Source organism: Eulemur rufifrons, chromosome 18, assembly GCF_041146395.1.
Source record: "Eulemur rufifrons isolate Redbay chromosome 18, OSU_ERuf_1, whole genome shotgun sequence".
In the NCBI taxonomy this organism is placed as follows: Eukaryota; Metazoa; Chordata; class Mammalia; order Primates; family Lemuridae; genus Eulemur; species Eulemur rufifrons.
This window is the reverse complement of record NC_091000.1, coordinates 28758239-28785899: the sequence shown is the minus strand read 5'-3', so window position 1 is coordinate 28785899 and position 27661 is coordinate 28758239. Positions and strand designations below refer to the sequence as shown.

Sequence of the window (27661 nt, the reverse complement as noted above, 5' to 3'; positions counted from 1 at the left end):
CGCATTCCCATAGTATGCACCAGACCGTAGGACAGGAAGTGAAGGGTGCAGAAGGTCTGTGGCAAGGGAGCTGCCACGGCAGGTGTGCGAGGGACGCAAGCGACGCCGTGGACAGGGGGCGCAGGGGCGCGCGTGCAGGGGCGCGGGCTCCACGGGCGCAGCCTCTGCGTCACGGGCGCCGCCCGCCGCCCGCCGCCGGCCGCCCAGCCAGCGCCATGAGGACCAAGCGCGTGAATTTGCTGATCGCCTTAGTCGTCGCCGTGCTCTTCAGCTTCTCCTGCTTCTGCATCTTCAGGTTGACTCAAACCAGTAAGCGGCGGGTGACTTCTGCCTCCTTTCCTGCCTTCGGGGCTCCAGGAATACAGGAGTGGCGGGGTCGGGGGGTCGGAGAGTACAGTAGGGGGGCGATGCGGAAACCTGGTGGTCGCCTGCTATCATATTAGGGTACCCGTGGCGGTGGCCTGCGGATGCCCCACACCCTGTCCTGCTCGGCAGTTACCCTGTAACGGGCGCCCGGGTCTCCTCTGAGGCGGCCGTGTCACGTGCCAACTGGTCTGGCCCGCGCGGCCCCCGCGGCGCCTTTGTCCTGAAAAGGTTCAAGGGCCCCATCTGTGCCCTTCATCCCCCCGCCCTGGTCTTCCCTCTTTGCAGAAACGTGTGTTTGTCTGACTTCAGTAACTACTGTTACCCAGCCAACATCCATTCGTGGTCTAGGTTTTATTTCGGGGGCACACTTCAAAGCTCCCTCAAGTATTTTTTACTTTTCCTCAAAAGGGGTGGGATGATGGAGAGAGACATAACTGACCATTTAGAGCACTGGTCGAGCGCCTGAACTTCCTCCAATGGACCCTGTGGCTTGCCTTACACTCTGAAACACGTCAAGGTTTTCATTCATAGTGGTCCATAGGAGTGCCAATTTAACAAACAAAAATAAAGGTTGCCCACTTTAATTTGAATTTCAGATAATGACTTTTTAGCATAAAAAATTGCATGGGACATAATTACTTTAAAAATTTATTTCTTGTCTATCTGAAATTCACATCTAACTAGGTATCCTGTATTTTATCTTTCAACCCTAGTTGTCCATAGTGTACTTTCTAGCAGTCATACAGTTCAATTTTTGAATTTGAAACACAAAACCTATAAATCACGAACTCAGCCTTCCAAGAGTGCCCTTAGTTTGTTTTAGGGTAAATTTTCCTTTTTCTTATTGAGCATATTGATGACTTGGGTGCCCACAAGTCATCTTGGTAGTAGTGTTAAGGTCCAGTTTTGAAAGTGGCTTCAAGTTTTAGTCCTCTAGTTAATACCAAATTTTGTCATCATGTACACAATATATCTACATTCTATCCTACTCTTTTCAAAGATTATGAATGTATAATTTTTCTGATTTATAGCATTTCTACTAATCTTTAATCATTTTATGCCCTTTCCCTCTTCTTCACTTTCTATAAAGAACATTATCCATGTTTTATTTATTTTAGAACATTTGGTGAGGATATGCAACTTTAGGAATTCACATAAACTTCCCTTGAAGGGTATACTACATTCATTTGCTTCTGTTATGAAACATGCCTTTCTCCTGTGTCTTCGCAATTCCACTACTAGTCAGGGTTGAAATTGGCATATAGCCTTACCAGTGGTTTATGGCCAACTTCTGTTCTCATTGATCAGCACCCAGGCCATACAGGTCATTAAATATTTTAAATAACATCCCTACCAACAGATATGTCGTAGAGAAACTCTTGAACATGTTCACTAGGAGACACGTACCAGAATATTCTTGGTGTCATTTCTTACAATTGTTCACCAACAAAAGAAGAGATAAATATGTTGCAGTATATTTAGTACAGAGGAACATTTTACAGCCATAAAAATGAATGAACTACAGCTCAACTCATTAATATAGATGAATCTCAAAAGCATAAACTGAGCAAAAGAAGCAAGTACAGAAGAATGCACATGCTTGTTTTATTTATTAGTGTGTAAAACCAAGTGTACATCAGCTTGCAAAAGTGGAGAAACTGTAAAGGGAAGCAATGAATGATTAATACAAAATTCAGGATTCTGATTATCTGGGGGTAGGGAGGAAAAGGAATTTGATCTGGGAAGGAAACAAATGGGATATCTAAGGCTAAGGTAGTTAGTGGTAGGTTCATGGATGTTATCCTTTAAACTGTTTTATATGCTTTTTGTAATGTCTGATACATTTCACAATAAAACCTAACACAGAGAGGGCCCACTCTTAGGGAATTTAAAGGGCTTGATATGTAGTGTGGTTTGATTCTGCAAAGCATGTGTAAAGGGGAGTAATCCAAAATGTATTTTATGTTTTTAGCTTCATCTCCTACTAACTGCCTCAGATATTCTTTCTTTGGGACCACACTGGGTACAAGTAAGTGGATAATAAACACAAAGCGACCTGCCAATGCTTTACACCATGCTTTTTGCACTTTTTTTTAAGTCCCTGAGTGAATTACGTACTTTTCCCAAGATACACGGTACCATTTCATACTCTCTGCATCTGTGATTTGTTTTGTTAGTCTGTAATGCCCTTCCCTGCTTTTTGCTGTTTGGCAAAATTCCATCCATTCTCTAAGTTCTCGAATCTTCCCTCTTCTCTGAAACCTTCCTCACCTCCTTCCCACTTGTCAGTCCTTAAGAATTAATCATTCCTGCCTCCCTTTGCCTGTTGCACTTTGAAGATAATTCCATATTATAATTAGTTTAAATATATGCTTCTTTCCCCTATCCCTTGTAGCCTAATTATCAGTTAATTTAGAGCAGGAACCTGATTTTATCCATGTTCGTTTACCTATTACTTAGCACATGGTAAGTGTTCAGTGGAAGGAAGAATGAATATCTCAGCATGCTTCTCGTTACTGGAGCTGATCAGTGAATGAAATAAGTCAGGTCAAGACATGTTCATGGCCATGTTGTATAGGACCTTGTAGACCAAGGCAAGTAGTTTGGACTTTATTCAGTAAGCATTCAGGAAACCATTTATAGTCTTTGAGCAATGTTCCAGAAAACTAATTGGGGATTTGAGGTAAAAAACCACTTAAGAGACAATTATAATAGTGCAGCTAAAGGCGATAAAGCCTGAACTATGGTAGTATCAATGGATGCTTCTCAAATTTTAATGTGCATACCATTCAAGTGGAAATCAACATGTGGCCTTCCAGATCCTTGAGTGCAGCCTTTTGACTGAATCCAAATTTTACAGAGTAAAGGGATTTGTTCTGTGAAGTCTGGATTCAGCGGAGGAGCCACACTTGGGGATCTGAAGGGCCACATGTGTCCTTAAGGCTGCAGGTTCCCCACCCCTCGATACTGCATTTCTAACAAACTCACAGCTATCTAACATGGTAGCCCCTAGCTCGGAGGCTATCAAGCACTTGAAATGCATGCAGTTAGTGCAACTGAGGAACTAAATTTTTAATTTCATTTTATTTTAAGTAGTTTAAATTTATATTTAATAACTGAAGTGGTGCAAAATATTTCTTCATTAAGCAAAACTTTACTGTTTTGGTAGGACTATATTTCACTATAGTTATTAAATTTAGCATCTGAATTGAGATGTGCTATAAGTGTAGAATAAATGCACATTTTATAATATTTAATACAAAAAAGGGTAAAATATTCCATTGATTATTTTTATGCTGAAATAAAATTTTGGATATTTCAGAGTAAATAAAATACTATTAAACATTTATTTAAATATTTCAATAATATTTTTAAATGACTTTCACCAGTTTCTTTTTACCTTTTAAAATGTGGCTACTAGAAAATTTAAAATTACAGATGTGGCTTGCATTTTATTTCTACTGGAGCATAGTGCCTTGGCATCCTGCTGTGAGAAGCAAGGATCAGTGGCACTTAGGATCTCAGTTGGAACCTTTTCTTATGGGCAGAAGTCACATTGGCCCGTTGCACACATGGACTGATGTTTGTTTTTATCATTTTGCTACATTGACTCAAAGCATCTAATTATTGTATATTTCAAACCTTCGCAAAGTCCTTTTATAACATTTCTTCCTCACTAAATACCTGAGTGAGTATGCAAGTGATATAAATATTTAAATAGAATATTGATACGTGAATTACCAGAGAACTAGCAGATCGAAGATTAGAGGTTATGTCCTTTAACATTTAACATTTCCTTGTGGTTGTTTCTGTAAATACTGCCCCCTCTAGAGAAAACTCTTTCTTTTCATGTTTACCAAATTGATCCCTCAGGGACTGACCTGCAATGTGGAAACCCAGGTATGTTGCATCATTCATGATATATCAACTTGGAACACATGATCTATTTTGCAAAGAGAATATTACCCGGGAAACCCTAATAACATGGGTTTATGCTTGTTAAACAACGTCTTCTAAAGTTTGTAAGCATCTTCAAATAGTAACTACTACATGAATATTCAAGGTTTATTTGGTTAGTTGCAGTTCTTTTGATTAAAGCATGATTCAATTTACAATCACTAAAATCAGTTCCTATAATGACAAGTTCATTTAATTAGTTTGTCAGCATATATTTTGGTAGGAACTATATACCCGTCACTGTTTCAGGCATTTGGAATTTAGTAGTAAAAAAACCCCAGAGTTCTTGCTCCTCTCAAGCTTGCATTCTAGAGAGCTCTGGAGAGAGACATAAAAACAGTAAATACATAATATAAAGTCAAGTAGTGATAAGTGATTTCATAAAAAGGATAGCGAAGAAAAGGAGTGTGCTATTTTACATTTCATGGCAGGGTAGGCTTCTCTGAGGCAGGATCGTATTAGCGGAAAGTGGAATGAAATTAGGGAGCTCTAACCACCACAGGATATGGGGATGAACATTGGGTGCTGAGAACACTACAGAAGCCAAAGCCCTAAGGTGGGAGAGTGTTTGTTCGTGTGAGGAACAGCAGGGAGGCCAGTGTGGCTGGAGCTGGGCTCCCTCAGAGTGAGTAGGAAGGGTAGGAAATGAGGCTGGAGAGGAACCCAAGGACCCATCATGCAGCGCTTTGTGGGCCATGGTAAGGACTTGGTTATTTTTCTAAGTGTGATGAGAAATCTTTAGAGGTTTTTGAGCAGGGGAAAGGCATTATCCAATTTTTGCTTCCAGCTATCCACTTGTGTACTCTTCTTTATAGAAGACAGATGAATGAAAAAATATTAGGTTTCAACCCAAATATATCATCATTACTTTTATGGTTTTATATTTTACCTTAATTTTTAAAAACATCCATCTGGAATTTATTATCTTCTAAGCTGTATTCCACCCAAACCCTTAGCCAATTTCTATTCTTTCCCTGCTAAACTGAAATACAATTTTTCCATATTCTTATATCTCTAATATTAATAGTTTTCATTATATATTCTGATATTTGACTATCTAACATAAAGAATTATTTTGTTTTCATCATAGATTATATCTTTTTGGTATAAAATGAGTCATTTTATCTAACTTAATACTTTTTTCCCTGAATTATTATATCTGACATTTATATAATAAAGTGAGAAAAAAGTAGGTTAAAGTATAGAACCATATAAAGCAAAACATTAAAACATTAATAGTGGTTATCTTTAAGTGGTAGGATTACAATTGACTTTTCTCTTTTATAAATTTATAACCTATGTATTGCTTTTCTAATGAGATGTCTGAATATTTTAACAAAGCACCAAGGTAAGTTGCCTTATGCCCTCATTTCCTCTGGGCCATGTCTTAGTTCTCTGTATCAGTTACAATGCAAGTTCAGGTGTGTTAATGTGAACAAGTACACAAAGCAACAGTGGTTTAAATGAGATAGCAGACTGATGGGGAGATTCTCCTTCCTCACCCCATAAGAGGCTTTGGGTTCCTTCCAACTTGTTGTTCTTCATTTCTAGGGCATTGTCTTCACCTACATGATACAGGATGGGTCACTTGTGTCTGTGTTCCACCAGAGGGATGGATAAAAAGAGGAAGAGAAAGATATGCCCATTTCCTTTAGGTGCTGGGTCTAAAAGGTGCATACAACAACTTCTCCTCACATTGCATTGGATACAACATAATCACATGGCTCAATCAAAGCCAAGAGACTCTGATAAACATAGTCTTTTGTTGGGTCGCCATGTACCCTGCTGAAAATTCTACTGCTATAAAATGGAAAATGAGCATTAGGGGCTAAACATGAATGTCTGCTAGAGCCTTCTAGCGGTAGAGGCTTAAGTAAGTAGGAGTATCTTCCAAGTCCTGTCTTACTGCAGAAACTGCCTGGAGAAGGCATAAAGACAACCTCATGAGAACAAGCTACCCCTCTATCTCTCTAGTACTCTTTTTTTTTTGTGTGATCCTTAAAGACCTCTTACTGAATCTCTATCCCGTTGAGTTTCCTGGAGGACTCTGCTTTGCCTTGCCCCATTGTGCAGCCTGTCTTGTGGAAGTCAGGGAACTGTGAAGAGCTCCTGGGGAGAAGAATATGTGGCCAGTAATCACCACTTACTACAAATGAGAACCTGTATTTCTGTTAAAACACACACACACACACACACATACACACACACACACACACACCCACACACACACACACACACACCTATTTGGAAACAGGGTCTCTCTCTGTCACCCAGGCTAGAGTACAGTGGTATTATCATAGCTCACCACAGCCTCAAACTCCAGGGCTCATACAATCTCCCTGCCCCAGCCTCCCAAGTAACTGGGAATACAGGTGTGTGCCACCTTGCCTGGCTAATTTTTCTGGGTTTTTTTTTTGTAGCAATGAAGTCTTGCTATGTTGCTCAGGCTGGTCTTGAACTCCTGGCTGGCCTCAAGCAATCCTCCCACCTCAGCCTCCCAAAGTTCTAAGATTACAGGCTCGAGCCACAGCACCTGGCCTATTTCTATAACTATTAATGACTAGACAATAACAAAAATATGATATCGAGCTCTTCCTATTTAAATCTAATAATTAAATATTTTTATTTCCACCTCTTCACCTACCCTTTTCTTCCTCTACTTTCTGGTCTTTGCTATTTTAACATAGAATTATAGATCTAAGGTTTGTGCATTTACATAATATATATAATTTTTTTTACCGTGTACATCTTTTTCTTTTTTAAGAAGCAGAATCTTGCTATGTTCCCCAGGCTGGCCTCAAACTCCTGGGCTCAAGCTATCCACCTACCTCAGCCTTTCAAGTAGCTGGGATTACAGGCATGCACCACCATGCCCAGCTTACTGTGTACATCTTATTGTAAAAATGTTTTTGGTTTTATATTCCATTGTATAACTATTTTCACAATAATTGTTTGCATTTTGGTCACTATATTTAATGGGTTTTGTGTGTACCTCTAATAATTTCATACCATAGTTTCCTATTCTTAATTTATGTTGAATTCCCACTCAGTTATTTAGAAAACATTTTTTAGTTCATTTTCTTCAAGAATAGTGCATATAAATACCCTTTACATTTATGAGACTGTTTTCTATTGCTTTCACTTATGAATAATGCACATGAATAACTTGTCTGTGTGTAAAATTATTGGATTACAATGGTCTTTCCTTCTAATTGCTTGTCCATCCATCTCCTGTGGTTTTCCACTCTACTTTAGTGCTATAAGCCATGCTAAGTCTCCATAACTGGGATCTAGCTGGCTTATTAAAGACAGCTGGAAAACCAGTTGTTGCTACAGTGCTATTTCTCAGGAACACCCTCTCTGCCTCACCTCCACTTGCCTCAACCTGTGTGCCTACACACACACTTTCTCTCTCTCTCTCTCTGTCTCCCTCACACATACACCCTCACCCCTCATGTGTACTCCTGACTTCTTTGGGCTATCCCTTATATCCCCGACCATGGCAAACACCTCAGGCTGTCTATCTAGTATTTTGTTTGGGACAATAACGCATTAGCTAAAATGACTTGACTCCCAAGACTGTAGCTAATTCTGTAGGGAGCTCCATGTGCAGAGTGAGAACTCCCTGATTCCACCCCCATGCCTTTGTCATCAGGTGGCAAGAGGGAGTTCCAGGGAACTCAAGGCTCGGAGTAAGACCCCCAACCCCAGCCTTCACTCTTCCATTTATAGGGCTCAGGAAGGGCTGCAGAGTTCTTTGTGTCTCTGAACGGATATACACTCCTCTCTCTTTATAAGTCCCTGGCACATACTCTTAACTCCTTTGATTTTCTCTCAGTAATACCTGCCCCTGGCTAAATCACAATCTTGGTGAAATCCAGTTCTTTCATTCTGTGCCTGTATGCTGATGACTGAATATGACTGGAGTAAAATAAACTGTCACAGTGATGGTCTCTCTTCAGATTCGTGACCAGTGACCTCAAATGGGAACTTAAGGCTTCTTCAAAATCATCTTACATTTCTTTGTCCCATCCATCCTCCTACTTTCCTAGAATATTATTTCACATTTCTTTCTTTTCAAGCCTCCAATACCGCTTCTGTCACTCTCAGCGGATTACTAGGCTTCCTATTTCATGGAGAAATAGAAGCAGTAAGAAGACAGCTTTCAAAAGTTCCATTATCAGCTGGGCATAGTGGCTCATGCCTGTAATCCTAGTGCTTAGTGAGGCCTAGGAGGAAGGATTGCTTGAGGCCAGAAGTTTGAAACCAGCCTGAGCAACATAGCAAGACCCCATCTCTACAAAAAAATTTTAAAAATTAACCAGATGTGGTGGTGCCTACCTGTAGTCCTAGCTACTTGGGAGGGTGAGGTGGGGGGATTGCTTGATCCCAGGTGTAGAGACTGCAGTGAGCTATGATGACACCACTACAGTCTCCAGCCTGGGTGACAGAGCAAGACCCCAGTCTTTGTTTCCCCTACAGTCTGTTTTTCTCACAGCAGCTAAAATGATCCTGTTAAAATGTAAATCAGATTATGTGACTGTGTGCTTATAATATTTCCTCAACTCCCTGTTTTGCTTAAAGTTAAAACCAAAGCTCTTACAAAGGTTATTTTGTTTTTTAACTTCATCACCTATGCCGTGGTTGAACGTGTCCCCGTCAAAATTCAGGTGTTGTCAATGGGCCAGTATTAAGAGGTGACCCTTTAAGCATTACGAGGGCTCCTCCCTCATGAATGGGATTAAGGCCCTTACAAAAGAGGCTTTATGCAGAGTTTGGCTGGCTTGCCCTTCTGCCTTTCACCATGAGAGGACACAGCGTTCCCACATTTTTATTATCTCTTATAGAAAATTGTGTGATTCCATTGCTACATGTATTAACATATATGTTTTCCTTTGCAGATAATCAGTTTATTAATTGTAGAAACCATATATTGGAGTTTGAAGATACTATACTACTTCTAAAAAGCAAAACTGAAAGAAATAGCCAAGAGCTGATGAAAGCCCTGAAACAAATAAAGTATGAAATTACACAGAGAGAAAATTTATCAGTAAACTTAGGTTTGTGTTGCTTTTGTCTTTGTGTATAGTGGTTTGTTTGTTTTACATTTTGATTTTGGGCATTTAGATTCAATGCCTATCTGATTTGGAAGAATTTCCTCCCTAGAAACATAGCTAAATCAGTACTGGTTCTTTTATTGTGAGACATGCAAAAATCAGGTAAGAAACATCCCTGCTAGACTTCCCCTCATCTTCCTGTGGTCTTCCTGTGTTTTCTGTGTGTGTGACTTGCAGCACCATCCATGATCCATCCAGCAGACACAGCCTGAAACCTGAGCATCACACCTGACATCTCCCTCTCCCTCTTTCTCTCTCTCACATACTTCCATGGCAGTCAATATGCAACCTTGTTGATTCATCATCCTATATATCTCACAAATCTGCCCACATTTTCCATCACAGTCTCTACTACACTAGTCAGGTCACCTTCATTCCTCATTGGAATGGCTGGTAACATACTCCTAGTTTTTCTCTCTTCTCTCCAGTCTCATCTGCACCAATTTATTGCTGTATCCAAAATAAAGGCTACACTGTTCTGTATATAAACCTTCAGTGGCTCCTCATTTCTCCGGAAGAAAAAGTCCTGCCTTGTGCTTCCTTTTGTACTCAAATCCCTCTGCTACTCATAACCCCTGGCAACCACTGAGCAGTTCTCTGTTCCTATGGTTTTGCCTTTTCCAGAATGCCATGTAAATGGAATCAGGCAGCGTGCAACCCTTTGAGACTGGCTCCTATTACTTAGCATAGATTCATCCAAGTTGTTGTATGACCAGTTGGTTATTTCCTTTTTATTGCTGAGTAGTATTCCACTGTATGGATGTACAAGGGATGCAGTTTTTTTATCCTCTGACCAATTGAGGGACATTTGGGTTGTTTTCAGGATTACAGATAAATGTTGCTATAAACATTCGTGTACATGTTTTTTGTATGAAGAGAAGTTTTCATTATTTTAGGATTAATATATAGAAGTAAAATAGATAGAGGATATGGTAAGTATATGTTTAATTTTATAAGAAACTGCCAAACTGCTTTCCCGAGTAGCTGTACCATTATCCATTCCCTGCAGCAATGCAGAGAGTTCCGGTCACTCTAGTTTATTACAGCCATTCTAACGTCATGATATCTCATAGTTTTAAGTTGCATTTCCCTCGTGACTAATGATGTTGAACATTTTATGTGCTGATTTGCCATCCAGGTATCTTCTTTGATGAAAGGTCTGTTCAAATCTTTTTCCTGTTGTGTAATCAAGTGGTTTGTCGTCTTGTTGAGTTTTGATAGTTCTATATATCATCCTGGGTATATATCAGATGGATACATGATTTGGAAATATTTCGCTCCAGTCTGTGGTTTGTCTTTTCATTCTCTTTATGGGATTCTTCAGGAGACAAACATTCTTAATTTTTGATGATGTCCAATTTATCAATTTTTCTTTTATGTGTTGTTTGATGTATTGTCATATTGTAGTTAAGACCTCTTTACCTAACTCAAAGTCATGAAGGTTTTCATTTATGTTTTTTAAAAATGTCATAGTTTTATGTTTTACATTATGTCTATGAAACTTTTCAGTTAATTTTTTATAAACAGTGTGAGGTACAGGTCAAGTTTCAGTTTTTTTCACATGGATGTCCATGTGTTCCAGCACCATTTGTCAACTGTCTTTTCTTCATTCCGTTGCCTTTGCACTTTGCAAATCAATCAGCCGTATTTGTGTGAATTTATTTCTGCATTCTATTGTCTGTTCCATTGGTCTATGCATCTATATTTTATATAATACCACACCACCTTGATTACTATGTCATGTATTATGAATTAAAACTGGGTAGTGTGAGTCCTCCAACTTTTTTTTTCTTTTTCAAAATTGTAGAGGCAAATTCTAATGAATGGTATAAATGTGGTCATTAAATGTTAAAGGACTATAAAACAAAGTTATAAATATACAAAATTTAATGAAGCAACATTAATCAAAGTGGTAGAGGAAACCGATGATAGCATGCTTCAGTTATACTTCCTTCATTTGGAACTGGCAGTTCTATTGTCCTCTGGTTGTGCAGCTCGTAGTGCTAGGCTTAAATTTTTTTTTTTTTTTTTTTTTTTTTGAGACAGAGTCTCACTCTGTTGCCCGGGCTATAGTGAGTGCCGTGGCGTCAGCCTAGCTCACAGCAACCTCAAACTCCTGGGCTTAAGCGATCCTACTGCCTCAGCCTCCCGAGTAGCTGGGACTACAGACATGCGCCACCATGCCCGGCTAATTTTTTGTATATATATATTTTAGTTGTCCATATAATTTCTTTCTATTTTTAGTAGAGACGGGGTCTCACTCTTGCTCAGGCTGATCTCGAACTCCTGACCTCGAGCGATCCACCCGCCTCGGCCTCCCAGAGTGCTAGGATTACAGGCGTGAGCCACCGCGCCCGGCCAGCTAGGCTTAAATTAAATATTACTTTTAAAATAAATATGAATCAATAATATTTGAGCTATATTTTGTAGCATTGTGATTTTGATAATTTAAGAGTATTTATCTTATATGTTGAATACTAAGTTTGTCTGTGAATTAATTTACTAATCTCAATTTAAGAAAAATTACTCTGGAAGGAGAAAAATTCCTATAGTCATAAACTCAGAAGCACTATTTTTTCCTCTCTTTCAGTTGAGAAGAAAGTGAGTACATTGAGTAAAAATGAAGCAGTGCCTGACACATTTGAAGACTTAAAGTTCTTTATTCCTCATCTAAGGAAAGAAGGCAGAATTTATCCTGATGTAGTTATAGGCAAAGGGAAAACAGGTGGTAAGAAAACTTAGAATTAGAAAATTAAATATAGATATTTTGATCTTTGGGGACACACTTTTAAGTTTTAAGATATAATCCATTAATAGCATGGTCAGATTGGTATGTAGACTACCAGCCTATCTGGCATTAATTTGGGTTACCAGAAGTCAGTATATTATTGTCCGGCAGAAAATAATAGTTCTATAAATATTTGGTGACTTGAATTCAAATTCAATTTTAATACAAATGCTTTGAAAACAAGTCAATATAAGTCAAATATACATTAAGCATCTACTAAGTGCTTGGCACTCTCTTTGGTTTTGATAAATCTATTCTTTCCGGGTTATCTTCTTATTTTCCCATCTTTCTGGGGACCAAGTCCAGCAAATCTTTGTAGAAAAGGTGATGTTTAAGCTAAACCTCCACGAATGAGTTTAAGTTCACTAGGTGTACAAGATAAGAAAAAGCTCTGGAGTTTGAAGCAGGGATGTTAGGCCAAGTCTCAGGATACCTGCTATTTCCATAAGCCTCATTCACTCCAGTGAGTTGCTGTAGGCCAGGCCCATGGCCTGTTTTTACATACAATTTTGTTGGAACACAGCCATGCTTATTCATGTATTAATACCTACTGTCTGTGTCTGCTTTTTTGCTGCAATGGCAGAGTTGAGTAGTTGCCGCAGAGGCGGGGTTGCCCAGGAACCAAAAATATTTACTATTTGACCCTTTACAAAAAAGTTTGCTGACCTCTGCTCCAGGCAGTTCTTTGGGAATATGTAGTGTTGTGTATCACATGTCTCTGACATATTACCCAAGCCTGTTGTGTTGGGTGGGATGCCAGATGACATTGTATAACATCCATTGAATTCTTACTGTGTTCTACCTAGTTCTATATTTTCTTTCGTTATCTCATTTAATCATTGTAACCCGGTGCAGTAGGGCCTATTTTTGTCATCTCTATTTTATATCTGAGAAAAAAGAGAGATTAAGGAAATTTTTGAATTCACACTTGTAAAACACTTTAACTGCAGGAGATTTCCTCTTAGGAGAAATGTTGCATATTTAAATATGTACACATACATGCATATACATGTGTGTGAATGTGAGTATGAGAGAGTGCATGCTAGACAAAAGCTATAGTTTGTAAAAGGAGGAGGAGTTCAAAGACACAGAAAAAAATACACAGAAACTATAAGAAATTAGATACCAAGAATAAACATAGCCTTGGATAAGCATTAGCAGCTATAAGCAGAAGCCCAATCTATAGAGTGAAAGGAAGGAGGGAGAGAGATGGTGGTTATTGGGAGGAGCAATAGAACTCGTTATGTGGGGGAGTGATCACCCAGTGATCAGAGCTGTGTTAAATCCTAAATAATTTTCTAATTCCCCAAATATTTCCTGATCTCCATCCATGATGCGTATATTTGCATGTATTTATCAATATGCATATATTTATCCTTCTTGTGAGGCCCCTTTGGTAGCTTTTCGCTTGTAAACTCTTATAAATTCATTCTTCAACCTAAGGCATGGAAAGCCATTCTAGGAATTGCATTTATAGTGGATCCCTCAGCTTGAAACTTGATTCTTTCCTGACACCATCTATAACAATGAATTACAGACCATAAGCTATCTAGAAGATAACTCAGGAGAATACCTTTTAGAACTGAAGATAAGCAAACATTTCTCAACAGGACTCGAAAAGCATGAACTATAAAGGAAATGATTGATAAATTGTACTACATTAAAATTAATAATTTCTATTCATTGAGGGGCAAAGCACTGAAAAGGAAACCCAGAGAGGGAGATGATATGTGTAACACATATAAATGACAAAGGGCTCATGTTCAGAATATATAAAGAGTATCAATAAGAAAAATGCAGGCAATTCAATAGAGAAATGGGCAAGAGCTTAAACAGAGATTTCATAAAAGAAAATAATATCCAAAGGCTAGTAAACATATGAAAACATGTTCAAACTCAATAGCAATCAGGGAAATACTGATTCCTACTGTTACCAAAGTTCAATAGTTTTTCTTAAATAAATACTTCTCAGTTTGTTGTATACCAGGGTTCTGAAATGATTGTTTTGACAATCTTTTCTGGTTTTTTACTACATCTTAGGAAGAGGATTTTCCGAGTTCCTCATTTAGCCATTTTGAAAGTCCTTATCCCCATCTTCAAGGTGAGGAAATTGAGGCTGGAGAGGCTGTGCATCTTGCCTAAGCTCATACAGCCAGGCACTGGTACAGGCAAGATTGAGTTTGGACAGACTTCCTTAATAAAATCTTAGTATCTATCTAGGATAAAATGGGACCTATTCTCCCCAGTGTTCCAGTCATTGTTGGGCAATAAAAATCCACTTAGGGGCATGGATTCATTCCATAAATCATTTAGAATTACTTCATATATTTTTCATAGATGAAAATATTTCATAGTATTTTTCTTGCTTTGGGCTCCAGTGTGTTTTTAGGAAGAAGAGTAGAGAATTGGCCAATGTGTGACATTTTGTACCCAGTTAGATGAAAGCTCTTATAAGTGGAAAGTGGTTAGTTTTATTTTCACTACACCAAAATTTATTTATTTATTTATTTTTAATTGCTTTTATTTTTAATTATTATTTGGAGTCTATTTAATGCATTTACTAACAATCCACTGCAAAGTGGAATTTCTTCAAGCAGAAAATTATATAGGTGATAAAAATTAACATAGTTTGAAATTATCTTTGTACTACAGTTTCAAACATGCTTTTTATGCCCATAAGACTAACCCAAACATAGAAATAAGCATCAAATTAATGCTAAGTTATCTTTTTTCTCTGTGGTTTGAAATGATGATGTCATACTCCCATGTCTGCAGTTTCTTTTGCACTGGGTATTCCCACCACCAACAGAGGAAATTATACTTACCTGAAGCAAACGCTGACCTCTGTTGTCTCCAGGATGACACCTGCAGAAGAAAAGGACTCTGTGGTGATTGTCTCTATTTCAGATGTATGTATGAAAAATAAGGAGCTCCCCTTACTCTGACCCTATGGTCTCCAAATTCCCTTCCTCAGTGGTAATCACTGAACCATTTTGAAAACTTTTTCTTAAATTTAAAAAAGCAATCCATAGATACCTGTTTTGGATAGCAGATAATATTTAATACTTGTTTGATACCACTGAGAAGTAATTAACTATGTAAATCTAAAAACATAATGGTTTAATGTGGGGCATTTAAGATTATTTAATTTGAATTGCATTTAATACACAATCCCTGCCTACGCTACGGTACAGAAATTACACACACAAAGAAAACCCATTATAATGGATGCTATAGTAATAAAATTTACCCAGCCCAATAAAAGGTTATCAAGAGATAATCAAGAGATAATTTATATGAAGTAACAATAACTACCATTAATTGAGGGACTCCTTCTTATACCCAAAGGATCGAGGATGATTTTTATGGACATTATTTATTAACTGAATTATATCCTGTAAAGTAGGTATTACTATCCTGATTTACAGATGTAGAAACTAGAGCTTAAAGGAAGTAACTTGTCCAGTAATTCATAGAGCAAATTCAAATCTCGGTCTTTCTAATGGCTCTAAAGACATCTGTTCTGCTCATAACACCACTTAAAACTACAAAATACTGTGTGAATATTAACACCATAAGACCTTTGGGAGAGAAATTTGGCAACGTGTCAAGTTTAAAATGTATATATCCTTTGTCTCAGAAATCCAAATTCTGGGAACTTATCCTTCAGGAGACAATCAGACAAGTGCTTAAAAACAATAAAAATATGACAGCATAGTTTGGTAGTTGAGAATACAGACTCTGGATCTGGTTACCAAGGTTAAAATGCCAGCTTCTCCACTTGTGACTTGTGAACTTGAACAACTTACTTAACTTCTCTATACCTCACTTTCCTTAAAATTGTGATGGTAATATTGCCTATGTCATAGGGTCATTTGCAGATGAAGTTAGCTAATATATTGAAAGTACTTAGAATGATGCATGGCACAGAGTAAGCATTCAATAAATAATTATTTCAAGGATTTTCAGTGCACTGTGGATTTATGAAAGTATAATATTGGAAACAAAATATCTATCAACAAGAGGCTAATTAAATACTTTGCTATGTGTCTCTACAAGGCGATACTCTGTAGGCACTGGAAGAGGAATAAATACCTGTACTCACTGATACAAAGTGATGTTCATATCACGTTGAGTAAACAAGTTGTAAAACATTATGTTTAACATAATGTTATCTATGTAAAATAAGAAGGAAGGAAGGGAAGGAAGGGGAAAAAGATATACAGACAGATGAAATGTAGAAAGATAAAAAGAGAATGAGCAAACTTAGAATGATGGTCTCCGAAATGTAAATAATGGCTATCTATGAATGCTGGTAATTAGAGGAATATTTGTTATCCTTTCTTTATTCTTTTTTTATTGCTTGAATTTTCTATAATAAAGATGTATTTGAATGTAGAAAAAACTCTAAACAAAACAAGCAATAGAAGAACTATTAGGAAAAATAGAAATTAAGGATTAAATGTTCTATCCCAGTTTAATTTCTTAATATTAAAAGAAAGCATGCACATAATCTCCAAAATCTTTTGTTAGATTTTCTTATTTTCCATATTATAATCTTTATTTCTCTGCTGTTGGGACAATATATATCTGCCTAAAATGTTTAGACTAATAATAAAAATACTGAGGGGAATATATAAAAATGGAATATAGAATTCTTAAGGAGTATAACTTTAGTCCTGTGTTTAAAATATGGTATGTTTCAGTGTGTGACAAACAGCCGGTGATTCAACGTTTGGTTAAGAATCTCAAGTACTATGACAGATTTATCTACATCATGTCAGCTCTTTTTAAACAAATAACCTGAGTATATACATTCAGAGTTGCCCTTAAGAGTACTTAGATTTGAGAACAGAACTGTCTTTGTTCTACTGTTTCAGAATTTTATATTGGAAATGCTTATGGGCCCTGAGGCTGCATCTTATAAATACCATCAGTTATTTAAAAAAAAAAAAATCATCAAAAGCTTTTTACAAATGAGTCTGTCATTTAATCTAGCACACTGTTCAATCAAGAGCAGGTTCACAAAGTTTATTGACAGAAAAAAATTGGAAATCAAATTGAGTAATACTGTCTGGAAAAATATGGTGTCATTTTGAAGTAAGCTTATTGTCGTATAACACTATTAAATGGAGAGTACTTTTTTAAAAAGAGTAGTTCTTTGAAATAAGCCATCCCTGGATGACCATTTTCAGAGCAAAACATTTTTGGATACATAGATTTTGTATACTAATTTTTAAGTGTAAATAATGGATAGTAATATTTTATACTGTGGGAAGGGGAGATGAATGAATATTTTTTATAGTTAAGTCATATTTTTTAAACACATAGATATTTTAAATTCCTCTTATAGAAAGTGAAAATACCAGGAATTATCAATGCATAATGACACTGAACACATAAATTAGACTTATATGTGGCAAAAATGTATTGATAAAACCATGAGGCATGCTTAGTTTTAGTAAAATTCTTTTTCTCCTTTTTAGAATAATGAAGATTATTTACAATCTGTTGTTAGCATGATTAAAAAAAAGTAAGTACTGTCTGATAAATTTTAAAATTAGCTATTCTTTCATTTTTCTATCCTATTTTTTTCTGTCCAATTGTATTATTATTTTCTTAGTGATCATATTCTTTTTAATGAGCGTAGCTTTGCAGAAAAAACATGTAGTTCTTTCTAAGCTGTGATTAAGTACAGCTTATGATTTTCCCCAACTTTGCAGGTTATCTATTAGAATTCATATTTTTCATGCTATAATTGTTAAAATACCTGTTCTCCATGAACTCTCTGGCCTCTGAGAGAAACCTACTAAATTGTTTTTAAAGCATTCTTGTATTCTTTATGAAGTTACTTCACCACTTCTGCTTACAATTTCCTTCAGCTGCAAGCAGCCAAAGCACATACGGATAAACTATTACGAAGTTATTTCATCAAGCGAAGTGCCGTGGAATGGACCCAACCTTTCAAATCCTCATGTTCAAGTGGGCCATACAACCTGTAAAAAACCAAATCATAGCAAGGAGGCTAGCATTATCTCAGCAGTATGGGTAGGGCCATGTGAGAACATATAGAGGGGGAAGTATTTAACTTTACCTGCAGCTATCAAAAAGAACTTTCTTGAGAAGGCAATAATTGAGCAGGGTGTAAAGGTATAGGTAGACATTCTTCACAGACAGGAGGAGAAAGATCATGCCTGGCGTAGAATTGCTTGGGAAGACAGAGAGGCCAAGAGGAAGCATGCCAGAGTTTTGAAAATATAAATTTTGGAACATGGATGTTTGGGGTGAGGGAGGAAGGATTGGCAGGAGACAGGTGGACCATGATGAGATCACGAAGGGGTTTATGTCCCATGCTAAGGACTGTGCACTTTATGCTATAGACTAGAGTTGCAATTATGGCCTTCAAGCAGAATCTGGCTAACAGATATGTTTGGTTTAGCCAGCAAAGTGTTTTGCTTTGTTTTGTTTTTCCTTACCAAAGACCTCTAGTGGATGAGGCAAAGTTATTCTAGGCAAAAGAATTCCAGCTAATAACTGTAAAATGAAAGGAATTAGAAAATCACCACTTGAGGTGTGTCATCACGTGACAGGTCGATGGGGAACTTCCCAGGGCAGGGGTGCCAGTCAGTGTCCAAACAGCAAAACTCTTGGTAGTTCAAATAGAGGGAAAAGAGAGAAGTTCACACAAAGACTTGGTCGAAACAAGTTTAAAAGGGCTGAGAGGACAAAAGGAAGAAAGGAGACAGGAGAGGCATAAAAGGAGAGGGGGACCAAACCAAGAGATGAGATGTTGGCTGCTCCTGCCGCTGCACTGTTGGAACTGTTCCAGCAGGTGCTGGGTGGCTGTCTCTGCTGGAGCTGGCTTACCTCGGTCACTCCTGCCAGTGCCCACATCATGCTGCTCCAGCCTGCTGCTGCTGGGGAACTCACCAGGGATTAAAAGGAAGAAAAATGCCTTCCACTGCCTTCCAGTCTCTTGTCAGTTACTGCTTCCCACCGGCAGAAGCCAACTGGTAGCTAGCTAGGGAGAGAACCCTCTAGCATGCACCAGGCAGAACAGGAGTGTGATAAGGTGGGCTGAGAGCAAACAGGAGCAAATAAGCAATCAGCAGGAAGGGATCAAGTTAGCCCACCTGCACCTATGAGCAATCTCAGTACTACTGAAAGTTAGACAGTGATGATGATGCAAATGAAATACACAAATAACTGAATAACCACATACTATAATTTTTTGAGCGATCTTCAAAAGGCTTGCAACTATGCAATAATAGATACAGGAATCATTTCTAAATCTCTGCCTTCTTTTTAACTGATTTGTCAAGAGTCCCCTAAAAGGATGCCAATTATATCATCATGGTAGAAATTATTTGTAATTGAACCTTTGGTGCTTTTGGACTTTGGATGAAATTGTCTAGAAGACAAAACTTAACCCTGGCATGCTGTGGTAGTCTCATTTCAGGAGCCATGTTGCCATTCAGCAGGACTCTTTAAATTCAAAATTATGCATTTAAAAGATGATCTAACATTCTTGCCTTTTTGTAGGTCCTTTATTATCATAACCCATTGGTTCCATTATCTTTTTTTTTTTTTTTTTTTTTGAGACAGAGTCTCACTCTGTTGCCCAGGCTAGAGTGAGTGCCGTGGCGTCAGCCTAGCTCACAGCAACCTCAAACTCCTGAGCTCAAGCAATCCTCCTGTCTCAGCCTCCCGAGTAGCTGGGACTATAGGCATGCACCACCATGCCCGGCTAATTTTTTTCTATATATATATTTTTAGCTGTCCATATAATTTCTTTCTATTTTTAGTAGAGATGGGGTCTCGCTCATGCTCAGGCTGGTCTCGAACTCCTGAGCTCAAACAGTCCGCCCACCTCGGCCTCCCAGAGTGCTAGGATTACAGGCGTGAGCCACCGCGCCCGGCTGGGTTCCATTATCTTGAATGTCAGAGTACACGTCTGATTGTAAACTTAAAAAACAATTCAAAGTATCTATAATTTTTATAAGAGGAAATAAATTTATATTGTATATTTTAATTTTTTCATATGTCATTAATTTATGAAAGAAATACTTCGGCTAAAATATATTAATTTTATGAGGTTGACATTATATCATGTATCAACATGTGAAATAATTCAAATTAAATATGTGGACATGCATAAGAAAATTATATTTAAGTATTTGTTATTTTGGTAAATTAAATATTCAGTTATAAGCCTCCATTTACTTCTATTTATAGATTCAAAAGGCAAGTGAAGTCTGGTTCCTTAGAGGTCATTTCAATACCTGCCTTTTTTTATGCAAATATGTTAAATGCCAAACAATCAACTGAGGACTCACAAAAGAAACAGAGGTATGACATATTAGGAAATAGTATTCTTAAAAAATAACTTTACTTAATAAAATTTTGGAATCAGCATCTAATATATACTATTTCAAACACAGTGGTGTGTCCAGCCATCTCCTACTGGTTCGCAAGAAGTGAGTAAGTGGATCACTTCCCAACTCTGTGTTTAGTGACATCGAGTTGGTAAGCATGAGCCATAGCAGGAGTATTTACACCATGGAAATGGGCAAAAGCTACAAATCAGGGATCTCCATCCCTCCACCCCCAAGTCTGTTGTTAAACATTTATCAGCACACCACTGATTATCCATGTTCACGTTTATAGACAATAATTAGCAAAGGTATAATAAGGTGGGGGGAGGTGGAGCCTGGGGTTATAAATCATGGCACCAGGATTCTAGTCCCAGCTCTTTTGTTTGCTGATCATCCTAAGCAGGTAATTTAGCTCTTTTTCCCCTTAGATTCCCCAACTTTCTAGCTTGTGTAATAAAATCTACAGTCCATATTTGGAAGACTTATGAGAGTAAAATATACTTATGAAAGAATCTTGAGAAAAGCTGCATACACATATAAAGGAGTATAATTTTTTGGTAATAAATGTGATATTGCAGGAAATATAATACTTTGGTCCCTCAAAATTTCTTTTTATTTCAGCATATTGTGGGGGTACAAATGTTTAGGTTACATATATTGCCCTTGCCCCACCCAAGTCAGAGTTTCAAGCGTGTCCATCCCCCAGATGATGTACACCACACCCATTAGGTGGGTGTATTCTCATCCTCTCCTCCCTCCTCCCACCTGCCCAACCCCCGATGAATGTCACTACCATATGTGCATGTAAGTGTTGATCAATTAATACCAACTTGATGGTGAGTATATGTGGTGCTTGTTTTTCCATTCTTGTGATACTTCACTTAGTAGAATGGGCTCCAGCTCTGTCCAGGATAATACAAGAGGTGCTGGATCACCATTGTTTTTTGTGGCTAAGTAGAACTCCATGGTATACATATACTGCATTTTATTAATCCACTTATGTACCGATGGGCACTTGGGTTGTTTCCACATATTTGCAATTGTGAATTGTGCTGCTATAAACATTCTAGTGCAAATGTCTGTTTTACAGAATGTCTTTTTTTCCTTTGGGTAAATGCCCAGAAATGGGATTGCTGGATCAAATGGTAGATCTACTAGTAGCTCTTTGAGGTATCTCCATATTACTTTCCACAGAGGTTGTACTAGTTTGCAGTCCCACCAGCAGTGTATGAGTGTTCCCATCTCTCTGCGTCCACACCAAATTTATTGTTTTGGGACTTTCTGATAAAAGCCATTCTCACTGGAATTAAGTAATATCTCATTGTGGGTTTGATTTGCACTTCCCTTATGATTGGAGATGTTGAGCATTTTTTCATATGTTTGTTGGCCATTAGTTTGTCTTCTTTTGAAAAGTTTCTGTTCATGTGCTTTGCCCACTTTTTAATGGGGTTGTTTGATTTTTTTCTTGCAGAGTTTCCTGAGTTCTATATAGATTCTAGTTATCATCCCTTTATTGGATTTGTAGTATGCAAATATTTTCTCCCATTCTGTAGGTTATCTGTTTGCTCTTGTGATAGTTTGTTTCCTTGGCTGTGCAGAAGCTTTTTAATGTGATATGTCCCATTTATTTATTTTTGTTGTTGCTGTGATTGCCCTTGGAGTCTTCTTCATAAATTCTTTGCCTAGGCCAATATCTATAAGAGTTTTTCCAACATTTTCTTCTAGAACTCTTATAGTTTCATGCCTTAGGTTTAAGTCTGTTATCCACCATGAGTTGATTTTTGTGAGATGTGAGAGGTGCGGGTCCTGTTTCAGTCTTCTACATGTGACTTCAATTTTCCCAACACCATTTATTAAATAAGGTTTCTTTTCTCCAGTGTATGTTTTTGTCTGCTTTGTCAAAGATTAGATGGCTATATGAGGATGGTTTTATATCTGGATTCTCAGTTCTGTTCCATTGGTCTGTGTCTCTGTTCTTGTGTCAGTACCATGTGTTTTAGTTACTATAGCCTTGTAGCATAGCTTGAAGTCTGGTAAATTGATGCTTCCCAATTTGTTCTTTTTGCTTAAGATTGCTTTTGCTATACAGGATCTTCTCTGGTTCCATACGAAGTATCAAATTATTTTTTCTAGATCTGTGAGAAATGATGTTGGTATTTTTATAGGCATTGAATTGAATCTGTAGCTCACTTTGGGTAGTAAAGACATTTTAACAATGTTGATTCTGCTGACCCATGAGCATGGTATGGTTTTCCACCTGTTTATGTCCTCTGCTATTTCCTTTTTCAGTGTTTTGTAATTCTCTCTGTAGAGGTCTTTCACCTCCTTAGCTAAATATATTCCTAGGTATTTTATTTTCTTTGTTGCTATTGTGAAGGGTATTGAGTCTTTGATCTGGTTCTCAGTTTGACTGTTGTTGGCATATAGGAATGCTACTGATTTGTGTACGTTGATTTTGTAACCTGAGACTTACAGATCTATTTGCTTTCTCTCATCCTAGCCTAGCCTAGCCTTTCCTTCAATCCATTCTCAGTACTATCACCAGAAAATTTTTTTTTCATATGAGATCACGTCTAAAGTTTTCCACATGTCATAAAAGATCCTTCATGATCTGGTCTCTGCCAACCTTGCCATCATCAGCTTCTTTTCCATCAGCTCTCTGTGCCCTAAAACTAAGTGGCATACTCTGTCACACTTTTCACGCCTTTGTAATACTGTTCATCTTCATAGCATGCCTGAGCTCTTTCTCTCCACCCTCTCCATTTTATTGCAAAATAGTCATCATTGTTGATATCTTCACATAGCACTCATCTAATTGTTCTAATTTTATTAATTTTTTTGGTCTTTTCATCCTAGGTTATGAGACCCAGAAGGGCAAGAACTACCTTTGTATCTTTAGGACCTGGGCTAGTATTTAGGTTCATATTAAATTAGAATAAAGTTTGTTTATACTTTCATTTGAACAAGACCTAAGATCAGAAAGACTATTATTAATAACTTTATTACCTAGATCAAAATTTAATTAACCAATATATAAAATAAATAGATTATGCTTGTCCTAGTTTAGCAATGGCTGACGCTATCCATTGAATAAAGATAGGAAACTTTTTTTTTTTTTTTTTAACAATAGAAACCACAATATATTATCTATAATACATGTGGCACTGCCCTCAGCTTATCTAGAAATATCTTTGTGGGTGCATTTTAGAATCACCCAGGCTAAAATGCCCAGGTTGTTACAGGGGTCTTAGCTCTTACGCAAATATTACAACAGCACTTTACTTGTATAAAATAAATGATTCAGGAAACTGCAGACATCAAAGACATAGTGATAGTCATAAATCTTACATTTTAGAGAATGACTAATGTATCTTTATAAGGAGAGGATATTTGTTTTGTTGTCTAATGCATCTCAGTGCCTGGTCCATGGTAGTGCTCAATATATATTTGATGAATGAATATATATGATTTCTTTAAATGACACAGGAAGATAGGAAACTTTTTAATGTAACTTTTTAGTGGAATTATATTCAGTTTTATTTCATGTAGGTAGTACTCAGTTACTAAACTGTAAAAATGTTTGTGTTTTAATTCCTGAAGTGTGCTTATAAATAAAATTAAATAACAATGACAAATATTAACAGATCTTATTATTTATCTTTAGTTGGCAAGTCAAACAAGTATTGGATTTTTGCATTTTGATGCTGTATGCCCAACCCAAGGCCAGGTATTATTTACAGGTAATAACTTGGTATAATTTAAATCGAAAGCATTATTTTCTTCCTCCCTCCTTTAATTTCTTCCTTACTTACTGTGTTTTCTACTTTACTTTGTACTCAGAAAATATTCATTATATTAAGTTGCCCAAAAAACCTTAAAATTAATTATATATTAATCTTCTTGCTCAGTTCACAATTACAGAGGAAATTATGGTTACCTGAAGCAAGCTGAAAAGAAAATCTCAAGTTAGTATAAAGTTAGAAATTATACTGCCTATATTTCTCTTCCCACAATTTTATTAGATTAAGCAAATGTATTTTGAGCATTTTATATCAGACATTTTATATGTTTATTATTGCTACTGTACATTGCCTCACCCCCATGAGCAACACAGTTCTGCAATGCCTTACTGTATTTGTAAAAATAAATAAATTATACATAGCTTGTGTCCCCTAAATTTCTGCATATTGTTAAGTAATAATGTTATGCTTCCCAATAGTAAGTGTGCACCTCACAACATAGGCAATGTGCACTTGTAAGAAGAATTTGCAGAATATCTTTGGAGAGTGGAGAGAAAGCTAAAGGCCTAAAGCAAGATCTTCTCTTTTATTGGAAGAAAAAATATCCCTTTTGATTTCTAGTTAGTGGCAATGTAACTATTCCCAGTGAGGACCAGCCAATGTACTGTTTCCAATTTGAAAAGCAATTCTATTCTGTGCCCTAGTAATGTGCCTGAGGACTCCCACATTTTTCTGAATCATTTAGGAGGTCCTCTTAATCTGTACATTATGCATAATATATATTAAATCAAAAAGAAAATTCTCACTTCCATCATCCCCCTCTCTCATGGAGGGGTTTTTCAGGCTAGCTCTACCCAGGTAGGTGTGAATAACAGCACCATGTTCCCTTTTGTCTTCTCTTTGCCAAGAACTACTTTGTCAACCACGATATCTGGAGATAGAACATGGCACCTATCATCTCAGGCACTAACCTGGTTAGTCTTTGCTATGGTCTGAATGTTTATGTTCCTCCCAAAATTAATAAGTTGAAATCCTCACCCCTGAGGTGGTGGTATTTGGAGTTAGGGCCTTTGGGAGGTAATTAGATCATGAGGACTCATGTTTGGGACCTCAGAGAGCTAGCTAGTCCCTTCCACCATGTGAGGACATGGGGAGAATGTGCTGTCTTTGAGGAATGAACCCTCAGCAGACACAAATATGCCTTGATCTTGCACTTCTTAGTCTCTGGAACTGTGAGAAATAAATGTTTGTTATTTATAAAACCATCCAGTCTATGGTATTTTGTTTTAATGGCCTGATTGGACAAAGACAGTCTTAAACTAGAAACTGAAGTATTTGTGAGGATAAAAGTGGATTCAGACAAAAAGAGTTTTTCAAAAAGGATTCAGATTGAATGTTACAGATTAGTATTTAGGAAAGGGACAATCTCTGGTCTGGTTAATCTCAGAATCAAAACACAAAAATTGACTACCTATATATACTCTTAGTAGATTGAACAAAAAATAAAACTATTGGCTGGACATGGTGGATCATGCCTATAATCCCAGCATTTTGGGAGGCTGAGGTGGGAAGATCACTTGAGGCCAGGGGTTCAAGAGCACCCTGGGCAACATAGTGAGACCTTGTGTCTACAAAAAATGAAAAACTTAGCCAGGAATGGTGGTGTACGCCTGTATTCCCAGCTACTCGGGAGGCTGACACAGGAGGATCATTTGAGCCCAGGAATTTGAGCTTGCAGTGGGCTATGATCGCACCACTGCACTCCAACCTGGGTGACAAAAAAAAATAAAAAATACAAATAAAAAATCTAAAAATACATAAATAAGATTATTACCTCATAAAAACATTTTCTACAGTGTATTCTACTATAAGTATTTTTTATTTTCAAGGTAATATAACTTAGTCAATGGAAGCACTGAATGTACTAATGCCTTTTTGGGCTTTTTTTTTTTTTCCAGCTGGAAGATGATATCATAGCTAAAAAGATGTACCTTACTAAAATAACAGATTTTGTACATAATATCACTTCAAATAATTGGTTTTATATTGAGTTTTCAGTACTTGGATTCATAGGTAAGCAATATATCTATTTAGTTGGATCAAACTTTTTCCCACACAATAATCCTAAAAGTTTTTAAGAGTTTATCAAAGAGTTTGCTACAAAATGGAAAGGAATGGCATGATTTTTATAAAGACAGTATTATATAGTAGTGAAATCAGATTCAAGTATCTGAATTTTAGATAATGTATCTTTTAAACTAAATTTTTTTTCTGGGTAGACAATATAAGCGAGCAGATTGACATATATGCGCATAAGTTACAGAAACATAAAAGAGCCACCACTTATTAAATGCTTGCTGTGAGTCTGGCACACATTAGCTAATGACTAAGATGTATTTTCCTCTATAAAGAAAAATACTGAAACTCAGAGAATTATAGTTGCAAAGAAAAGGATTCTAACTCAGTACTCTAAAGTCCCTGAAATTTCCAGTAAACCAATGCTGACATTCTTAAAAATATATAAAAATATGATATGAATTATAGCCACCACAGAAAAGTTCCTACAACTACGCCCATAATGTGATTTTTTTTTTTTTTTTTTACCATTCTTCCATAGGCTTTCTTTTTTCTTCCTTCCATTTTTCTTTCCTCATGTCTATCCTTTTTTTCTCTTTTTTTTTTCTTTCTTTTGAGCCCCAAGGTTTCCAATTGAATTATCACACTCCTCATTTCATGGTGCATGATATTATTGATTCATACAGAATGCTCTCATATATTATTCTTTTATTTAGTCTATACATTATGTACAATATATTAAATTAAAAAGAATAACTATATAATTGTCCATTCCATTAACATGGGAAAAGAAGAAAAAATACTAAAATTTAAATATGTCCTATTCCTTAGAAATAAGTAAAGTTTAAAGCACCAATGAAGTTGGAGGATGATAAAGTAAAATATCGTATCTGCTTAAGTATTAAGGATTACTATTTCTGAAGGAAAAAGAATATAAGCAGGTTTAGAATAGCCAATAATCTCAGGAAATCAATTTTGATAGCTAATAAGGATCTATTGTCTAAATCTACCCCACTTTCTCCCACCCCCCAATAGGTTTTCATTCTAATATGTTCAAAATATGCATATAAATATACATATAGCCATGGAAAATATTTGGTGTTTCTCCTGTTTATCTGTTTTAAATTCACCTAAATGGGCCGGGCGCGGTGGCTCACGCCTGTAATCCTAGCACTTTGGGAGGCCGAGGCGGGTGGATCGCTCAAGGTCAGGAGTTCGAGACCAGCCTGAGCAAGAGCAAGA

General features: G+C 37.0%; 1 protein-coding gene across 1 annotated transcript in view; it reads left to right on the top strand.

Moving 5' to 3' along the window:
• Positions 1–215: 215 nt before the first annotated feature.
• The window catches only part of MGAT4D (MGAT4 family member D), a 42060-nt gene continuing 14614 nt past the window's right edge, over positions 216–27661 (top strand). Inside the window, exons 1-8 of the mRNA XM_069493253.1 lie at positions 216–309; positions 9225–9383; positions 12031–12168; positions 15004–15137; positions 17715–17761; positions 20464–20577; positions 24268–24343; positions 26302–26416. Of these exons, the coding sequence (XP_069349354.1) occupies positions 216–309; positions 9225–9383; positions 12031–12168; positions 15004–15137; positions 17715–17761; positions 20464–20577; positions 24268–24343; positions 26302–26416 (877 nt within the window). The remainder of the gene's footprint in view (positions 310–9224; positions 9384–12030; positions 12169–15003; positions 15138–17714; positions 17762–20463; positions 20578–24267; positions 24344–26301; positions 26417–27661) is intronic.